Genomic DNA, 15726 nt, shown 5'->3' on the forward strand with positions numbered 1-15726 from the left:
GAACATTTAGGGCTCCTCAAGTTCTCAAAAGAAGGTGACCAGCCTGGGAGCCTGAGCAGTGATCACCTCGTAAGATTGTTTCGGAGACCTGAAATGCCCATGTAACGATTCCATAGTGCTGGGATTCTGTGAACCAGCCCCGGCAGCAGCACTGGTAGTCTGTGCCTTGTCCACATTCCCACTTGCCAGATGAGAGCACTGAGGTTCAGGCAGGTGGGTGTCTTTGCCCTATGCCGCCCAGAATGATTCCAGTGCTGTGCAGAGGCAAAGCCAGTGCCTTCTCTGCTCCTCCCTGCCTCCCCCTGGACTGAGAACCCAGTGACTGGCCCTGGTTCCAGCTCCTCCCCTTTGTAGCTGTGCAACCCTATGCAAGTGGCAAAATCTCTCGGAGGCTCGTGGACCAGGTAGTGACAAGACTGAAGAAGGAGAGGACGCAAGGGCAGGTGGGAAGGCCTTCCCGAAGGGGAGCTATGAGTAGCCTCAGGCCAGGTTGTGGGGTGGTCTCTCAGCAGCCCACTGGTTTTCCTGCTCCAGAGATCACTTGTAGGGTCACAGAGAGAAATAAACATAAGATTTTATTTAAGCCACTGTTATTTCTAAATTGCCACTGGCAGCTGCACGCAAATCCTGATGGCTCCAGAGTGAAGCCACAGGCGGACAGGGTGCTGGAGAATAGGAGCTGGCCAGGCAGAGGGGGCTGGCGGGTGGGGTCCAGGAGAGCTCCCCTCTGCCCCCACCAAAAGCACAATGCCCCTGAGCCAGAGACTCATGGAGGATGTGTACTCAGGCCACCATACGTCTGCTTCTCCTATAATTCTCCCTTTTGTCCAGGTCAAGACAGAAATTTCCCATTTGTGACACTGACAAGGTTCAACATTTTAGGAAGGAAGGTTCAAAACTCTCCATGGTTTTTACTCCCCCTCCTGGGGACTTAGGGTGCTTTTCTTCCGTGGTAGCTCATCTCATTTCCCTGCCCACTTTGGCTACCAGGAAGCTCAGAGCTATCCAGATGTGCCCTCACAGCAGCAGGCCTGACAGTTAACATTAATCCTCTGTTTCTCAGCCTTGATTTCCTTCTCTCTTATTAGCCTTTCCTTCAGAAATGTAAATGTAAAGAAGGTTCAAAGGCAGGAACATTCCTAGACTATGAAATTAATGAAACGTAACTCAGGTTTTTCTTCCTAGGAATGGTTAAAATGGCAAATTAATAAGGTAGCATTTCATAAGTATAAGGAAAATTCTCCAGTTTACATATACTTTCTTACCTTTCACACTGGTGCTACATGATACAGCAATCTGTTGCTGAAAAAGAAATGCCAAGACCTCTCACCTGCCCTCTGCCTTCACACACCGTCAAGCACAGGTTAGGAACCGTTCAGTGTACAAATATGTCATTACTCTATCTCTTCCATTCAAAGGCACACTAAATATTCCCATCCCAATTTCAAAAGTGTCAAAAGATTTTTAAATAGGTATTAGAAAACCAAAAGGGGTGGGAGAGTATGTTAGTATAGGCATAGAAAAAAGCTGGAAATGTTAGCAGTGGTTATTTCTGGAGAACACAATGACAGGGAATTTTTCTCTGGATTCTTACGGTGATTAAATTAGTTAACATACGTAAATGGTTACAGAAGTTCCCAGAACACAGTGAGGCTGTGTTCACATCTGCTTGGATCAACTCCCCCACACCGTTATAATGACCACCCCTAGCGGGGCACCAATATGAACAATTCCTCAGTGCCCAATCAACTCAAACATGTCCCGGGTCTCTAACAGCCACCCAAGGCCCAGAGGTTGGCAGGAAGACAGTGTCACCCGTCTCTCACCTCCCAGAGGCCAGGAACTGCCACAATGCAGACGGTGGACCCAGGAGATGGGGTCCATCACCTGGCAGCACCCTAACCCAAATTCTGGGTGGGTCATTCACAGGCAGGAATGAGGAACAGTCCTTACCTTGCAGAGACATGTAGTAACACATTTATGGATGAACAGACAGAACGGTGAGACTGGCCTCAGACCGTTCAGTGGGGAACAAGGTCTCCAGGAAGTGACACTGGCCACGTGTCCATGCACACCAAGCTGAGTGACGGGTACACAGGATGTATTATACTCTGCTCCCAGGAGGAGGGTATAGTTCAGTGGTAGAGTGCATGCTTAGAATGCACAAGATCTTGGGTTCAATCCCCAGTACCTCCATTATAAATAAATAAATGAGCAAACCTAATTACCTTCCCCCCAAAATAAAATGACAAGAACCACTTTCCACTCCGCTAATCTGTGCGTTTCCCATAATGGAAAGTTCTCAGCTCAGTACCTCACTCACTCACCCAGCAAACAGAGCGCACACAGGGCTGGGTGCTGCACTCCCTAGAGATGGGAGAGTTCTGGCCCAGGAGGACGTGTCCACAGGCAGCGCCGGGGGAGGAGGGGTCTGCTGGGGAAGCAGGGAAGCTGTCACCAGAAGGTGACATCTGAACAGGTCTAACAGCACAAATAGAAACATGAGAGCGGGGAGGGGCTGGAGAAGGAGATGCCAGCTTCTTTGCCACCGAGAGATTCAAGGAAGCTTCATAGTCCGTGAAACTGGGCAGCAGACGATGCCCGCCCCACTCCTGCTTTCCCAGTGCCAGCTGTGCACCCTGGGCCTTCTCATCAATTTGCCATCTCATTCAGAGTCTCAGCCCCAGGAGGTACCCCCTCCCCAACTCAAGTGGGCACCAACCGTTCGCACTGGAGCTTCTGCAACTGTAAAGTGCACCCAGCTCACCTGGGGATGTGGACCCAGCAGCTCTGGGCTGGACTCTAACCAGTTTCCAGGCGATGGCGATGGCTGGCTGACCACACTGAGTAGCAATGTTCTAGACAACTTCACCCCAGAAGAATCTCAAAACAGGTGGCTACTTTTGGAATCTTTGCTTTTGGCTCTTTCCATTGCCCTTTTTATGCCTTTTTATTTCTCCACATTCCTCCTTTCCTCTCTTTCCTTTTGTGTGAAGTGCCTACTTGCTGTACCCCAGTGAGGCCACCAAAAGTTGGAGGGCCAACCAATGGTGGAGGGGGCCAGGAGATGGAGCCCCGACTCAGTGGAATGGAGTGGAGGGGCCTGGCTCCTGCAGAACACACCCAAGCACCCTGGTGCCCAGCTTCCCTGGCCGACTGCTTTCTGTATTAAGGACTTACTCACATTGACTCAGCAAGTCAAAGGCCAGGAACCCCAGAACAAACCCAGAGGTTTGCAGCCCTCTGAAGCAATGCAGGACTGCACTGACGCCGGAGATGGTTTCTATTTGTAACAGCAAGCCTAAAAAGCTCAAGAACAAAAATAAAACTGACAGAACTGAAACCATTCAGTAGATGTCGACAGCCATTACATCGTCTTGTGAGCATTTTCCCACGCTGTTCTCCAAAATGTGATCGTTTCTTAAAGGTAACTTAAAACATTTGAAACGATCAGACCCCAACATGTAACGCTTCCCCAGCCCCACGTATCATTATTATTGAAAAAAAAAACTTTGAGGATCACGCTTACACATGCGTCTAACTCCATTCATCAAATATATGTTAAGTAAATGAAAATAAAAATAATTTTCAATGTTTTGAAAAAATATAAAATAGCTGCACTTCAAATTTTAAAAAATAAAATCAATCTTTTGAAAAGGAACCAAGCTAAAATCCACAATAGTTAGACACCCAAAAGAGTTACTTCAGTGGGGGGACAAAAAGATGACATTCTTCACACTAGACAACGTATTTTTCTAAGCAGCAGTTTCACCTATACTGTATCCCCCGCCACACACACAAAAGGCACACCATTCGTAACAAAGGATGAGAGAAAACAAACCCACAATCCCTGAGCTTCTATAAGGTGGCTCAGGTCCCGTGTGGTAAGAGCAATCCCATTTCAGAGATGAGGAAAGTGAGATCACACACAGTCTGAAAACAGACTAATGGGAACTTCAAACCCAGCCCTCTGGGTTCCACGGGGAGCTCAAGCACGGCCAAGAACAGTCTATATCCCAATAATGGGCCCAAACGACCACATGGAAACATTCTGTGCAGAGCCCACTTCCCAACCCCACGTCCACCCTCCCTGGAGGGCTGGGTCAGAGTCGCACTCAGGTGTCCTTCAGAAAGCCTCTGCCCACAAGGAAGTGGCCAGATGCCTGCCAGGGGTCCTTCTGGCTGCAAGGATGCCAGGGCCCCAAGAAACACCAAGGCAACCAATATTCCCCAAGCCCCTTATACTGGGCTCCAGAGCACCCAGCACAGGGAGCAGACGGAAGGAAGAATGCTCACAGGTGTCCCACCATACCTGGGCCCCAACTACCTGGAAATAAAATCCAGGAGGCACCAAGGTGGGCCAGCTGGGTCACCCTGGAGAGGGTGTGGGTGGCAGAGGGAACCCAGCTGGGCATTAATCATTTGACATCTTTAACTGTGTACTTTTTAAAAACAATCTCTGAATCATGTGAAAATATTACCTAAAGAACATACATTTTTTAAAACTGGAGAATTCAGCATCTATAATCCTTGGAGAGAAGGACACGACTCACTCAGCCACGTGACTCTCCTTTCGGCTCTAAATGAGGAAGTCAGTCCAGCTACGGAACGTTCGCTCCTGCATTCAGCACACCTGTCCGAGCCAGCACTCCCTCCCCAGCTGCTCCTCCTGCTGCACCTGCAGTCTGAGAATTGACCCCTCACTCTCCCTCCCAACACCACCACCCCCCCGGGCATCACTGTCTCCCCTGCCATCCACTGCTGCCTTCATTCCAGCCAGACCCCAGTGCCCCCGTGAGGCCAAGGCCCCAGCCTCCAACTGGAAGACCCAGCTCTTCACCCTCCGTCCAGCTTTGTCGAGTCACCCACCACGTACCCTCCTGGTGGGCTCTTCCCCATCTAACTGGGGCACACACTCTCCCACAGAGAAGCACTTTGATGCCCCATGCCCAGCGCCCCGTGAACAGCTCACTCGACCCTCTTGTGGTCTGGCCCTGCTGCCCTCTCCAGACTGGCTACTTGCCGACTCCCTCACGGCCAAGGCCTCAGTGCTTCCAAACCACTCCACTGGCAGTCAGCAGACCCCTTTTCCCAGCCTCCGGGCCCTTGTACACACTGTGCTCCCTGCCTGAAATGACATTCAAATACCTCACCTCCCCACCCATCCCTATGCCTGGTTTATTCTGTATCAAGAGCCATCAACTTCCCTACAAGGCCTTCCCCACCCACTGCCCACCCTCCCTTCACTTGCCCACTGCCCCCAGGTCCTCACAAGCCCCCACTGCAGCACGGACAAGCCCTCCCACCCCCCAGGCTTGCCCATGGGCTTGGGACCGCTGTCACCACGCCCCTTCAACTCCAGCGCCCAGCGAGGGGCACGGGGCCTGCTCTCGGCGTCTGTCTCTCTTAGTCTTTCCTTTTCTGCTTGATCATCCACCACCCAGCCTCCTGCCCTGAATGGTTTGTGCAGAAAGGGGGCAAACGTATCCACAAAGAACTCCAACGTCTCAAGCAGGCCACAGCTCTGGAGAAACCCCCACGAGAGGCCTGCTGCCCGCCCGTCACTCTCTTGCAAGCTGGGGAAATGTATTTACTCGCTCACCCACTTGAGAAACAGCGGCTGCTCCAGAGACTGGTTTTCGTAATGTCTGAATTCTCAAGGAATTTGGAAGGAGGACAATGAATCTAGAATCAGCGACTGTACTTCTCACACTTACAGCTTGCTCATTTGCATTTTAAAATAAGCCTCCAACGCCTCTTGTGCTAACAGTCATCTCCGCCCCCTCCCCCCGCCCCGCGCTTTGAAAATAACTGGTGAAAGAGAACCCAGGGACCACGGCGGGGCGGGGGGTGGGCTGCAGAGCACGTCTCCCCGAGGATGCCGAGGCCGCAGACAGGCAAGGCGACAGGCACGTTGTCCTCTCTTCTTCCACTAGATTCACGGCTGCACTAGAAAGGGGCGATGGGGTCCAGGGACGGAGAACTCAAAGGCTTCTCTCCCAAGCCTTCCGCACAGATCAGGCCAGAGTGGAAAATGTTCCTAGGGGAAGGCGTCCTGCCCGGCCCTCAGCAGAGCCCCAGGCCACAGATGACCCAAGCGGCCAAGGAATGTTTTCTTCCCGCAAAGGTTCACTGGGTGGAGGAGCAGTGATGGCTGGGCTGGGCTCAGCACTCAGTTTAGCACCTAGTTGTTCTGGGAGCAGAAGGGCCCAGGGAGTGGGTCCAGCCCTGGCCGGGGATGTGGGCTTGAATCTACCTCTCAGCCAGGCTCTCTCAAGTGGACAAGGCTCATCACCGCTAGCCAGGCTCACCCTGCCCTCCTCCAGGAAGCCTTCCTGACTTACCAGACTGGGTAAGGACCCTCCTAATAGCCTGTGCCCATAAGCCCTACCCACGCTGGCCTCTGGCTGCTGACTGCAGACTTCTGATAGCTGAAGGGATCTGGCCTTGGCCTCTGTGAGTCCCCAGCACCTGCAGCCCAGTAGCTAGCAGGCACCCAGGAAACGTCTGCTGAACACTGCTGCAAGGACAGCCCAGTCTTCCCAATCTGCACCTGCTGGCTACGAGGGGTACTCACCTCATCGGCTCAGCAAGGCCAACTGTTAACACCTGAAATGGAGGAGTCAAGGGGGCCTGTGTGTCCAGCACCCTCATTACAACAGCACAGAGAAAACTGAGGCACACAGGTACCTGCGACCACTACCGTCATGCCAAGTAGGCCCTCAGGACACACAGTGGAGGGCATCTTGTCCCACTCTCCCCTTGTGCTCCCGCCTAAGCCCCTGCACTGATCACAGAGCAGGACTTCCACTCCTCCAGCCCTGCCAGATTTGGGCTCACCTGGGGCTTCTCATGGCTACCCACGCAGGTAACGGCAGGTGTTCCTTATTATCCAGCATCACTTGGCCTAACAGACCCAAGTTAGGGGAGGCCAGCTGGCCTACAGACAAGCCCACTGCCAAGGCCTTCTGGGTCTCAGCAGAGGCACAGGCCCAGCCCCAGCAGGGCCTCTGGATGGCCTGAGAGCCCAGCTGCTGCCCCTTCCCCAAGGTGGTACCCGCCCAGAGCCTCATTCTGAGGAGTAAATGGGGTAATGCTCTGAAGCAGTGGCCTTCAAACCAACCCCCCCAAAATGAATGTTTAAAACTAGGTATCTATTTGCACATTCTCAAGTTGACATCTAAAATTTCTCAACGTAAGTTTAAGTAAGTTTAAATGCTTGTAGAGGACGTAATTTCCAACATGTTGTAAATATTAACATTTCAAAATAAGACTGTTACTGTTTCTCTTTTAAATGGATCCAGTGGAATCTAAATACCACAGCAATTTGAGATGCAACGTCATTCATCTTAAAATTACGGAATCAGATTCTTCTTAAACATTTATTTAGAAAGCTAGCAACGCTCTTTCTGCCTCCTCAAACTCCCAATTTCCAATCCACGTCCCTCAGACATGTTTCTGCCACTAGGGTATTTTATGTTTGAAGGCCTTTCGTTGATTAGTCTATCCTACCACGAGACAAAAAAATAATATGTATATAAATGTTTTAATTTTTCAATTTCATTTGACCATATAGCTGTTAGTGTCAAAATCTTTCTTCTGGACTGAATTCCTGTTATAATTACTATTAGTACATAATTGATCGATACAACAGAAATATATTACAAATGTATATAAGTAATAATCGTAAAAATTAAACCTTATTAGAAATACATCTCAGAAGAAATAAATGGTAATTTTTAGAAGTACTTCATGTATCCACAGATGACTATTACCTACTGCTATAATAAAGCAGAGTTTATTATCAATTCTATCTCCATTTTTCAATTTTTATAGGGCTGAAAGCACCTATTCTAATAAATAAAAAGACAGAATGCAAAGAGATTTGCCATAGCAAATTCTCTGAATTCCTTTAGAATTATATGGCAAGAATCACAGTAATTTATTACTAAAACTCATTTTTAATGTTTGAGCAGCGGACAACTCACTCAAGCCCTCTTTCAGTTTTATTGCAAGCAAAGATCTGAAACTACCTCACCTGCCCAGGATCACGCAGCCACACGGCGCCCAGGAAGGCTGCATGCCCTGGGAGCGCCCAGCAGGTTCACATCTGCCTGTGGGTGATGAGTGTGGGGTTCTTCTGTAGACGACCAGCATCCTGTGTGCCAACTACAGTACCCAAATTAACTCAGTCCTCACTAGATCCCAGGGGACAGGCACCACTATTATCCCCATTTTACAGACAGGAAGCCTGAGGCACCTAGCGGTTAAGCAGCTGGCCTAAGGTCACACGGCCAGAAACATGAACCCATGTGGTCTTGCCCCCCCCAATACATGCACTACTGCCTCTGCAGAGACGGGAGGAGGGCCAGCGTGAGTTTCCAAGCTCCTTCCCAAGCAGGTCGGCACATGAGGAAGCTGAGGAGCTGCAAGATTTACTTTCTTAAACGTGCTTCCCCTCAGCCTTGGAGAGGTGACACAAAAATACTTCCCTCAAGTAAACGGCATCACTGCCTGGTATACAGCAGTACCCGATAAATGCTAACACTCAAGAGTGTTACTACTGCCATTAAGTAGCAGGAAGAACAACTCCCATGACCAAGACAAACACTGCAGGTCTCACTACCATTTAACAGTCTTGGTTCCTGACCCTAGGCCCCAACATCCTTTTTTAAAACAGTAGCCAAAGTAAATGGAAGAGTTTAGTAAATGGAAGAGTCTATTAACATGCAGAGGAGACCCAGGTATCAGAAGAGCCATGGGCTTTAGAGACAAACCAACTGCACTCAAACCCAGCTGAACTCCCCAAGGGAAATCACAGCATTCTGAGCCTCAGTTTCCTAATCCCTAAAATGGACATGAAAACACCACTCACATCACCAGGTGGCTGCACAAAATGGGGCAATGCCCTTCAGCGCATTTGAGACAGGAAATCCTGGGTGGTGGCTGGCAGCAGGCTTATTCTCATCCTCTTTAATCACTGACACCTAGGGACTGGCAAGCGCCCAAACTCCAGCATCCAATGGCCCACCAGCCTGGGATCATGGTGCACAGAGGCTCGGCTGACTTTGAAAAACCAGCCAAGTGGCTTGGTTTCCAATTTCTGCAAAGAGCCTTTTCTCTACATCTTGAAATTTCAAGTTCTCCAAACATTAGGGGATGCCAGGAGGAGGTGAACAGAGAGGCGTCGCGGTGGGTTTTATTTTTAGATGCTGATGTGGAAAGCATCCAGCTTGCCTTCACTCTGGCCCTAGCTGCCACTTCCTCCCCCAAGCCATCGCCAAAATGAACAGCAGGCACACCAAGAAAGATTTTATAACTCTTCCTCTGCCTGGTACGTTCTAAAACAATGGCTCCAGTTTCCCGTTCCACCACAGACTAAGCAGATTAAAGGCTTGAGTCCTCCCGGGAACCCACGTAAAGTGAACACACTGACCCCTGGGTTGTCCCTCACATCCTGAAGCTCCCCTCCTCTCTCACGGTAGGGGTGGCATCCCACCATGTTACAGTCTGGGATCTCGTGTGAACAGAAATCAGGTATTGGTGGAAGGGCATTATTTCTTCCTCCTTTAAAAGCAGTGTTTGTTGGTGAGCATGTGAATTCATCTCCTCTAAAAATGCCTCCCAACAGAAATTTCCTCGTGGACCCTGATGAGAGGATTAGCTAACCTCAGGGAAGCACCCGGCCCTCACATGTAACCTGCAACTCTAGCTCCAACTATGGGTCTGGGCCTTGGTGGTGGGGACAGTGGCATCTACAAAGGATCTGGGGGCTTCCAAGGTAACCATCAGAAGGACTAAGGGACAAAACTAAGCCGAAGCAGCCTGGAGCAGGAAAGGTGTGAGACACCTAGCTCCAGAGTGACACATATACAACGGTACCTCCTCTGCCCACTCCTGGACCCCTAGCATGCATTATCAGTCAATTCCTGTCCTCAGCCACTCACAGATTTAGAATCTTCCAGGCACCCACTACTGAACAATCAGAATTGGCCCCGAAAGCACACTTCTTAGCCCTTCCTGAATTCTGACTTCCCCCTCTTGATGGCTGGAGGAACTGAGGTCCACAAAAAAGCTCAGTGCAGATCTTGCCACTCTGCAGAGCCTACGTGAGGCAGGATGAAAAAATCCACGGCCACTGAGAGGCTTCCAAAAACTACCTCCTCTCCCAAAACAAACCTCAGCCTCCGAGTAACAAGTTCAACCACAGGCTCTGATGAGGGAGGCCAGAAGGAAGACTTCAGCAGTCCTCCACCATGGCAGCCAAACAGATGCCCAGCCTCGCCCTACCAACCGCCCCCACCCTGGTCCCAGGAGCAGAGGGTTGAGACCACCGCCTGCTGAACCTGCCAGGTGTGGGGAGCCTCTCCTGCAGTGCTGAGGAGGGGCCTCCCGGCTAGGGGGGGGAGACTGGGCCGGAGTTAACAAGGAGGGCTCTGAGAGCTTCTCAGAATATCTCCCACAGATATTCTCGCAGGGGGCCAGGCCTGATCTAGCCCCCACCTGAGTGAGCCTCTGTGGTTACAGCTGGAAGAGGCCTGCCAGGCCAGGAGAAGGGCCACCAGCCGAGCTGCATGGACATACAGATTCATCCTGGACAGGGACAGCAAGGAAGGCAGTGAACACAACCAGGCCACTCTCGGGTCTCACAAGTACCCGTCAGGTACCAGGCATAACCTCTGGTGCAGATGTCACGGCCTGCCCCTCACAAAGGGTCTGAGCGTATCTTCATGTCTACACGGAAATGCCCCACTTCCCATCCCTCATGAGCCGTAACAGCCAGGACACATGGAGCTGACCAGAGGGCTCCCATTTGAGACCTGTCCCCCACCCCTCCACTCTCAGAGCAAACCGTGTGGCATTACTGCTGCTGTCCGAGCCTGGACATCTATTTGGGGCCCACAGAGCCAGCCCCATGCCCCGGGAAAGCTTCTCTCTCCATCCTTCCTTCCCTCCTTCCTCCCACCAATGAGCATCTGACCCAAGTCCAACCCAGAGTGAGGCAACACAGGGGTCAGGAGCCCCACTGACTCAGTCCACCCTCCAGGAGCCAAGGGCCATAGGGAAGATCAGATATGGTCACTGAGAGCAGAAAAGGGGTGATGACGGAGAGGTGGAGGAGATGACACCATGTCGGCCTAACACAAGGACGGTCCAAGTGGGAGAAGATACATCCGCAGAAGGCTAACAGCCAGGGAAGAGCCCGGAGGGGCTTGAGCTCCCTCAGCAGAGCCAAGGACAGGCCCAGAGGGCCACGGTGGCAGCCAGAACCATGGGCCACGGGTGTCTGGCTCACCCTGCCCACCCCCACCCCCACCAAGGGCCCCACCGCTCCCCCAGTCAGCTCCTTCCACCGACAAAGCACAGCAACTCCACAAACCCGAGGGGCCACCAGCCCCAACTGGCGTCCTGCGGGGTGGCAATCATGTCCACTCCATGGGGGGGGGAGTAAGAGCAGGTGGGGAGGGCCGAGCGCCAGACTCCTCGGGGAGGGGGAAGGTGAGCCCTGCAGGCCGTCCACCCGAACAATGGCCAGGGCATGGTCTGTACTCACCTGCACGACTTCTATCCCTCGCTTCCTGTGGAGAAAAACAAAGAAAACACTGGTTACTCCAGAGGGCAGGAAGCATCCTTCCAGAACCTTCACTACAGCCAGCTAAAGGCAGGATGGTGAGGAGACCGGACGGCAGCACCTCTCTGGCCTCAGTTTCAAGGGAGAGGTTTAGGAACCCCCAGCCAGTCCTCAATGCCCGCTTCGGGCTGAAAGAACGGGCTGGCTGCCCAGAGGAACCTGGCTGGAGTCTGCTCATCTTCCTCGTGGCCAGCGGTCTCCCACTCCAATCCCGGGGCACGGCCCTCGTGGGCGCAGCTCCAGCTTGGACCACGCCAACAAAACAGCCAGGGCTCACAGTCTCAGGGTGGGGACGCACAAAGCCTGGGGGAAACATCTCAGCGATGGTGAGCAGGCACGTCACCCCACACAACACAGCGGAAGTGACACCTACCAGTTCTCACATCTGTCCTTTAGCTCCTTCAACTAGCATTCCCCAGCACCTCCTGACCACCAGGCAGTAAGCAGAATTCTCAAGGAGGCCACTATGTGAGACAGCAAGACACAGCAAAGAGGTGACCAGGTCACACTGTGGGACATGCCTGGCCGCCCTCCCCTCTACCCCTAACACCTCACAGGACCCCAGGCCCCGAGGAGCCCAATCTGAAAGCCACAGTGGTCGATGCTTTCAGCGTCCTCGCCATCCATCAGCTTCTCTGCAGTTCTGGAAGGAATGGCAGCCAATATCCATCAGCTTCTCTGACTTCATGAGGGGACGGGCTGAACACCACAGCTGAGCCCTGAGCCACCAGAGCCCACAGCAGGGGGACAGAGTGCATTACCAGGAACCAGCTCATAATCCACATCATTCATCTCTGAGCCCCGTGGACACCTCAGAGCCCCTGCCTCATTCCCAGACCATCCTGGCCCCAGGGGAGCACTGGTGGCAATAACCTGCCACAGTCACTTGGCAAGTGACTGCAACCAGCCAGGTTAGGTCCAACGTGTCTCCTCACCCTGCCCAACCTCTGCCCCAGCTCTGGGATGGAGATCTTCAACAGCTGAGAGGGAAATCTCACATAGACAGACAGACAGAAGGAGACAGCCTGAGGCGTGTGTATACGTGACCCACACCAGGTGGAGAGGGCTTCTGCCAGGCGCCAGGTCCCACCTGGTTTTTCTCTCCAAGTTAATTCTCTCGGCATCCAGATTATCCCTGTGTGTGGCTCTCACGTCCTTAGGAAGCCAGCTGCGGTCACTTTCAATCTGTCCACATCAGACACCAGCCCAGGAAGCTCCCACTCTCCTTCCCCCTGTCTCTCCTAAAACGAAAATAGGACTCTAACGCTGAAGACAGATGGAACCCATAAAATAAGAGAAACAAAAGAAAGTGATCTTGAGGACAGACTGAAAACCTCAAGTGGGGCTGAGCTCCCAGGACCCAGCGCAGTTTCTCTGCCACCTGGAGCTCTAAGTACAGGATTGACTACGTCTCTGGCAGAAAAGAGGGCTCGGCGCCCCTTTCCATGCACATCAGCCCACACGTACACCAGATACTCGTGTGGTAAGAGGAGCTAAGGCCCCGTGAGTGCTCACAGCAACTTCTGCAGTGATCACCCACCGCTCTGACCAGCAAGCTTAGGTCAAGCAGCCTTAGGAGCACGGGCGCTGGCTCTGGAGCCGGGCTGGCCACACGGTCCCGGCACAGCTGGCTCAGGAGGCACCAAGAAGGGCAAGCCTGGTCTCCGTGCTCCAGGGCCTTGGTGCAGCGGGGAGCCTGGGGAGGCAGGTGGAAAACCACATTCCCTGTTGTGTTGGGATCCCACGCACGGCACTGCCACGCATCAGGAAAATAAGGTGTCAACCTGCCAGGGCTCCCTTCTGCATCTGGAACTTTGGCAGAACAAAGGTACCAACAGCCTTCATTTCCCAAGCAGCAGGCTCCTGAAATCTGGCCCTAGTCAGAAACTTCAGAAATTGAGTCATGATACCAAAGGGGAAGCGAGAGAAGGGGACGAACGAGGGAGGGAGACAGGAGTGGGAGAAGGGAAGAGAAACCAGAGAACTCGGCGAGTGATTAAACTGCTCCTCCTGAAAACCCCAACTCCAGGATCCTACCCCACAGACACACGACCAGGCAAAGCGTCTCAGGCTGTGGACGATCACTGCCACACTCACTGCCTGTGAGAGCAGGAGCCCGGCAGCACCTGAACCCCTAAAGAGCGGCCACTAAAGAACCATGTGTGGTCAAAGGAATACTACGCAGCAGTTAGGAAGAACGAGGAAGGGCTCCAGGCGCCCACGAGGCATTCGTTATCTCCGTGTGTGCAAGGTGCAAACCCCGTGGGCTGTACACGGTTATTTGGGTCAAAAAAAAAAAAAAAAAACACCCAGGAAAAAGAGCGAGCTTGCAGAGAGAATCTGAAAGTACAACCAGAAAATAGCTGTGGCCTGGCCTCTGGTCAAGGGCAAGGAGAGTGCGGCCAGGAGGTGGGGTGAGGAGACTTCTTTCTTGCCCTCACGCACCTCTTGAATTTTGTGCCATGTGCCTCTAACATGCCCCAAAACTAAGAAAATACGTTTTTAAATTAATAGTTGCCGGCATTCACAGAGTCTGGCCTAAGGTAGACGCCTCATCAAGGCATAGGCTAGTCGACCAACTGATGAAGTGAAACAGAGGAACTCGGGGTCTATCTAGAAAAGTTTCCCAGTTCCACTCAAAGAGGAGCTGAAATGACACCCATTCCGGCACCACTGGACTGTCACCCATCGGAGCGTCCAGTTTAGGATTCTTGGCCCATTTAAGTCCTCAGGTACCTGGGAAACAGATCAGGAGGGAACACACTGCGGTGTTAACTGTGGCTGCAGCAGTAAAGTGATGTGTGGTTCTTTCTATTTTCTTGAGGTTTCTAGCTTTTCTACAATAAGCACAGATATTACTTCCAAAATTACAGAAACAGTTAACAATAAAAGTTAAATAATTAAAGAATTTTACTTAAAACCTGCACCTCAAGAAAATACAGGCTCCGAAATTGTTGCTTTCTAAATAAATCTTGGATTAATGAGTTTTGGACAGATGTCTACCTCACAACTCATAGTATAAACTTGCTTTTCCAAAAGCTGGCTATCTGATGAAGAGGGGATCCACTTCGCCAAAGGGACTACCCCTCCCCACCCGCCACCTTCCCCAGACATCCAAGGGGAGCATATGGGGGAATTTAAATTTTTCAGGGGAAAAGAGAGAGCAATCAAAGAAGGCTTCAGGGAGGAGGCCGCATTTGCTATTTGAACAAAAACTGAAGGGAAACTACAGACAGACACTGGAGAGAAGTTCATGAGTGTCCTGCTTTCCAAAAGACGTCTGGGGGTGTGGGAGCATAAGCCCCACCGAGAGGGCAGGTGGGAGCGATGAGACATGGACAGAAGCTGGGCATGCCCCAGGGGCCCAGAGTGTTCCAGCCTGGCCTTTACCCCGTGGATCATGGGTCGCAAACGCCAGGAGGGATGACTGAGAATCATCCCTGGAGCTCGTCAAAAGTACTAATTCAAGGCTGGGCCCTGAAGACTCTGGTTCAGGAGGTGAAGGGCAGGGCCTGGCAGGGATTCGACGCTCCTCGAGCTCCCAGGAGGAGGTGTCCTCAGGTGTGGAACAGCTGCTCATCCACAAGGAGCAACCCCTGTTGATTGAGAAGCAGCGGGACCATATGTGTCCAGGGAGGGGCACGGCTTGTTCGTTCAGGGGAAGCCGCTCCAGGTCTCAGGGACAGGAGTAAAGGTCACAAAAGAAGCAGAACTGGCTGTGATGCTCCCTGTCTGGGCGCAGCGGGCCGAGGCCCCACCCCAGCACCAGGAGAGGACAGGAGGGTGCATCACAGGAAGACGGTTAACTTTTTTTTATGGCGGTGGTGCCAGGAGGTTAGAAGCCCAGGACTGAGCTGAGCAGACCATTCAGGAACCGTCTGGAGGCAGGCACAAGTAGAGGAGGCAGGGGGAGTCCCCAAGAGGAGAACATGGAACCAGACTCAAAGGGACCCGGCAAGTGGGGAGAATCCTGGAACCCACTAAGCAGGGCCGCTGGGCCCACGCGGGGGCTGCGGGCCTGTTACTTCTGCTCGCCCTGCCCACCTGCCTCCCGGGACTGGCTCTCCTCCATGCCACGTGTTTCTGATGGGCAA

At 52.3% G+C, this 15726-nt stretch overlaps 1 protein-coding gene across 2 annotated transcripts in view; it reads right to left on the minus strand.

The window, feature by feature from the left end:
- Positions 1-15726, minus strand: part of ITPK1 (inositol-tetrakisphosphate 1-kinase) — a 146901-nt gene that overhangs the window by 102454 nt on the left and 28721 nt on the right. For both annotated transcript variants that reach the window (XM_032482545.1, XM_032482546.1), the window contains one exon: positions 11555-11579. In XM_032482545.1, the coding sequence (XP_032338436.1) occupies positions 11555-11579 (25 nt within the window). The remainder of the gene's footprint in view (positions 1-11554; positions 11580-15726) is intronic.

The sequence above is a fragment of the Camelus ferus genome, chromosome 6, assembly GCF_009834535.1.
Source record: "Camelus ferus isolate YT-003-E chromosome 6, BCGSAC_Cfer_1.0, whole genome shotgun sequence".
In the NCBI taxonomy this organism is placed as follows: Eukaryota; Metazoa; Chordata; class Mammalia; order Artiodactyla; family Camelidae; genus Camelus; species Camelus ferus.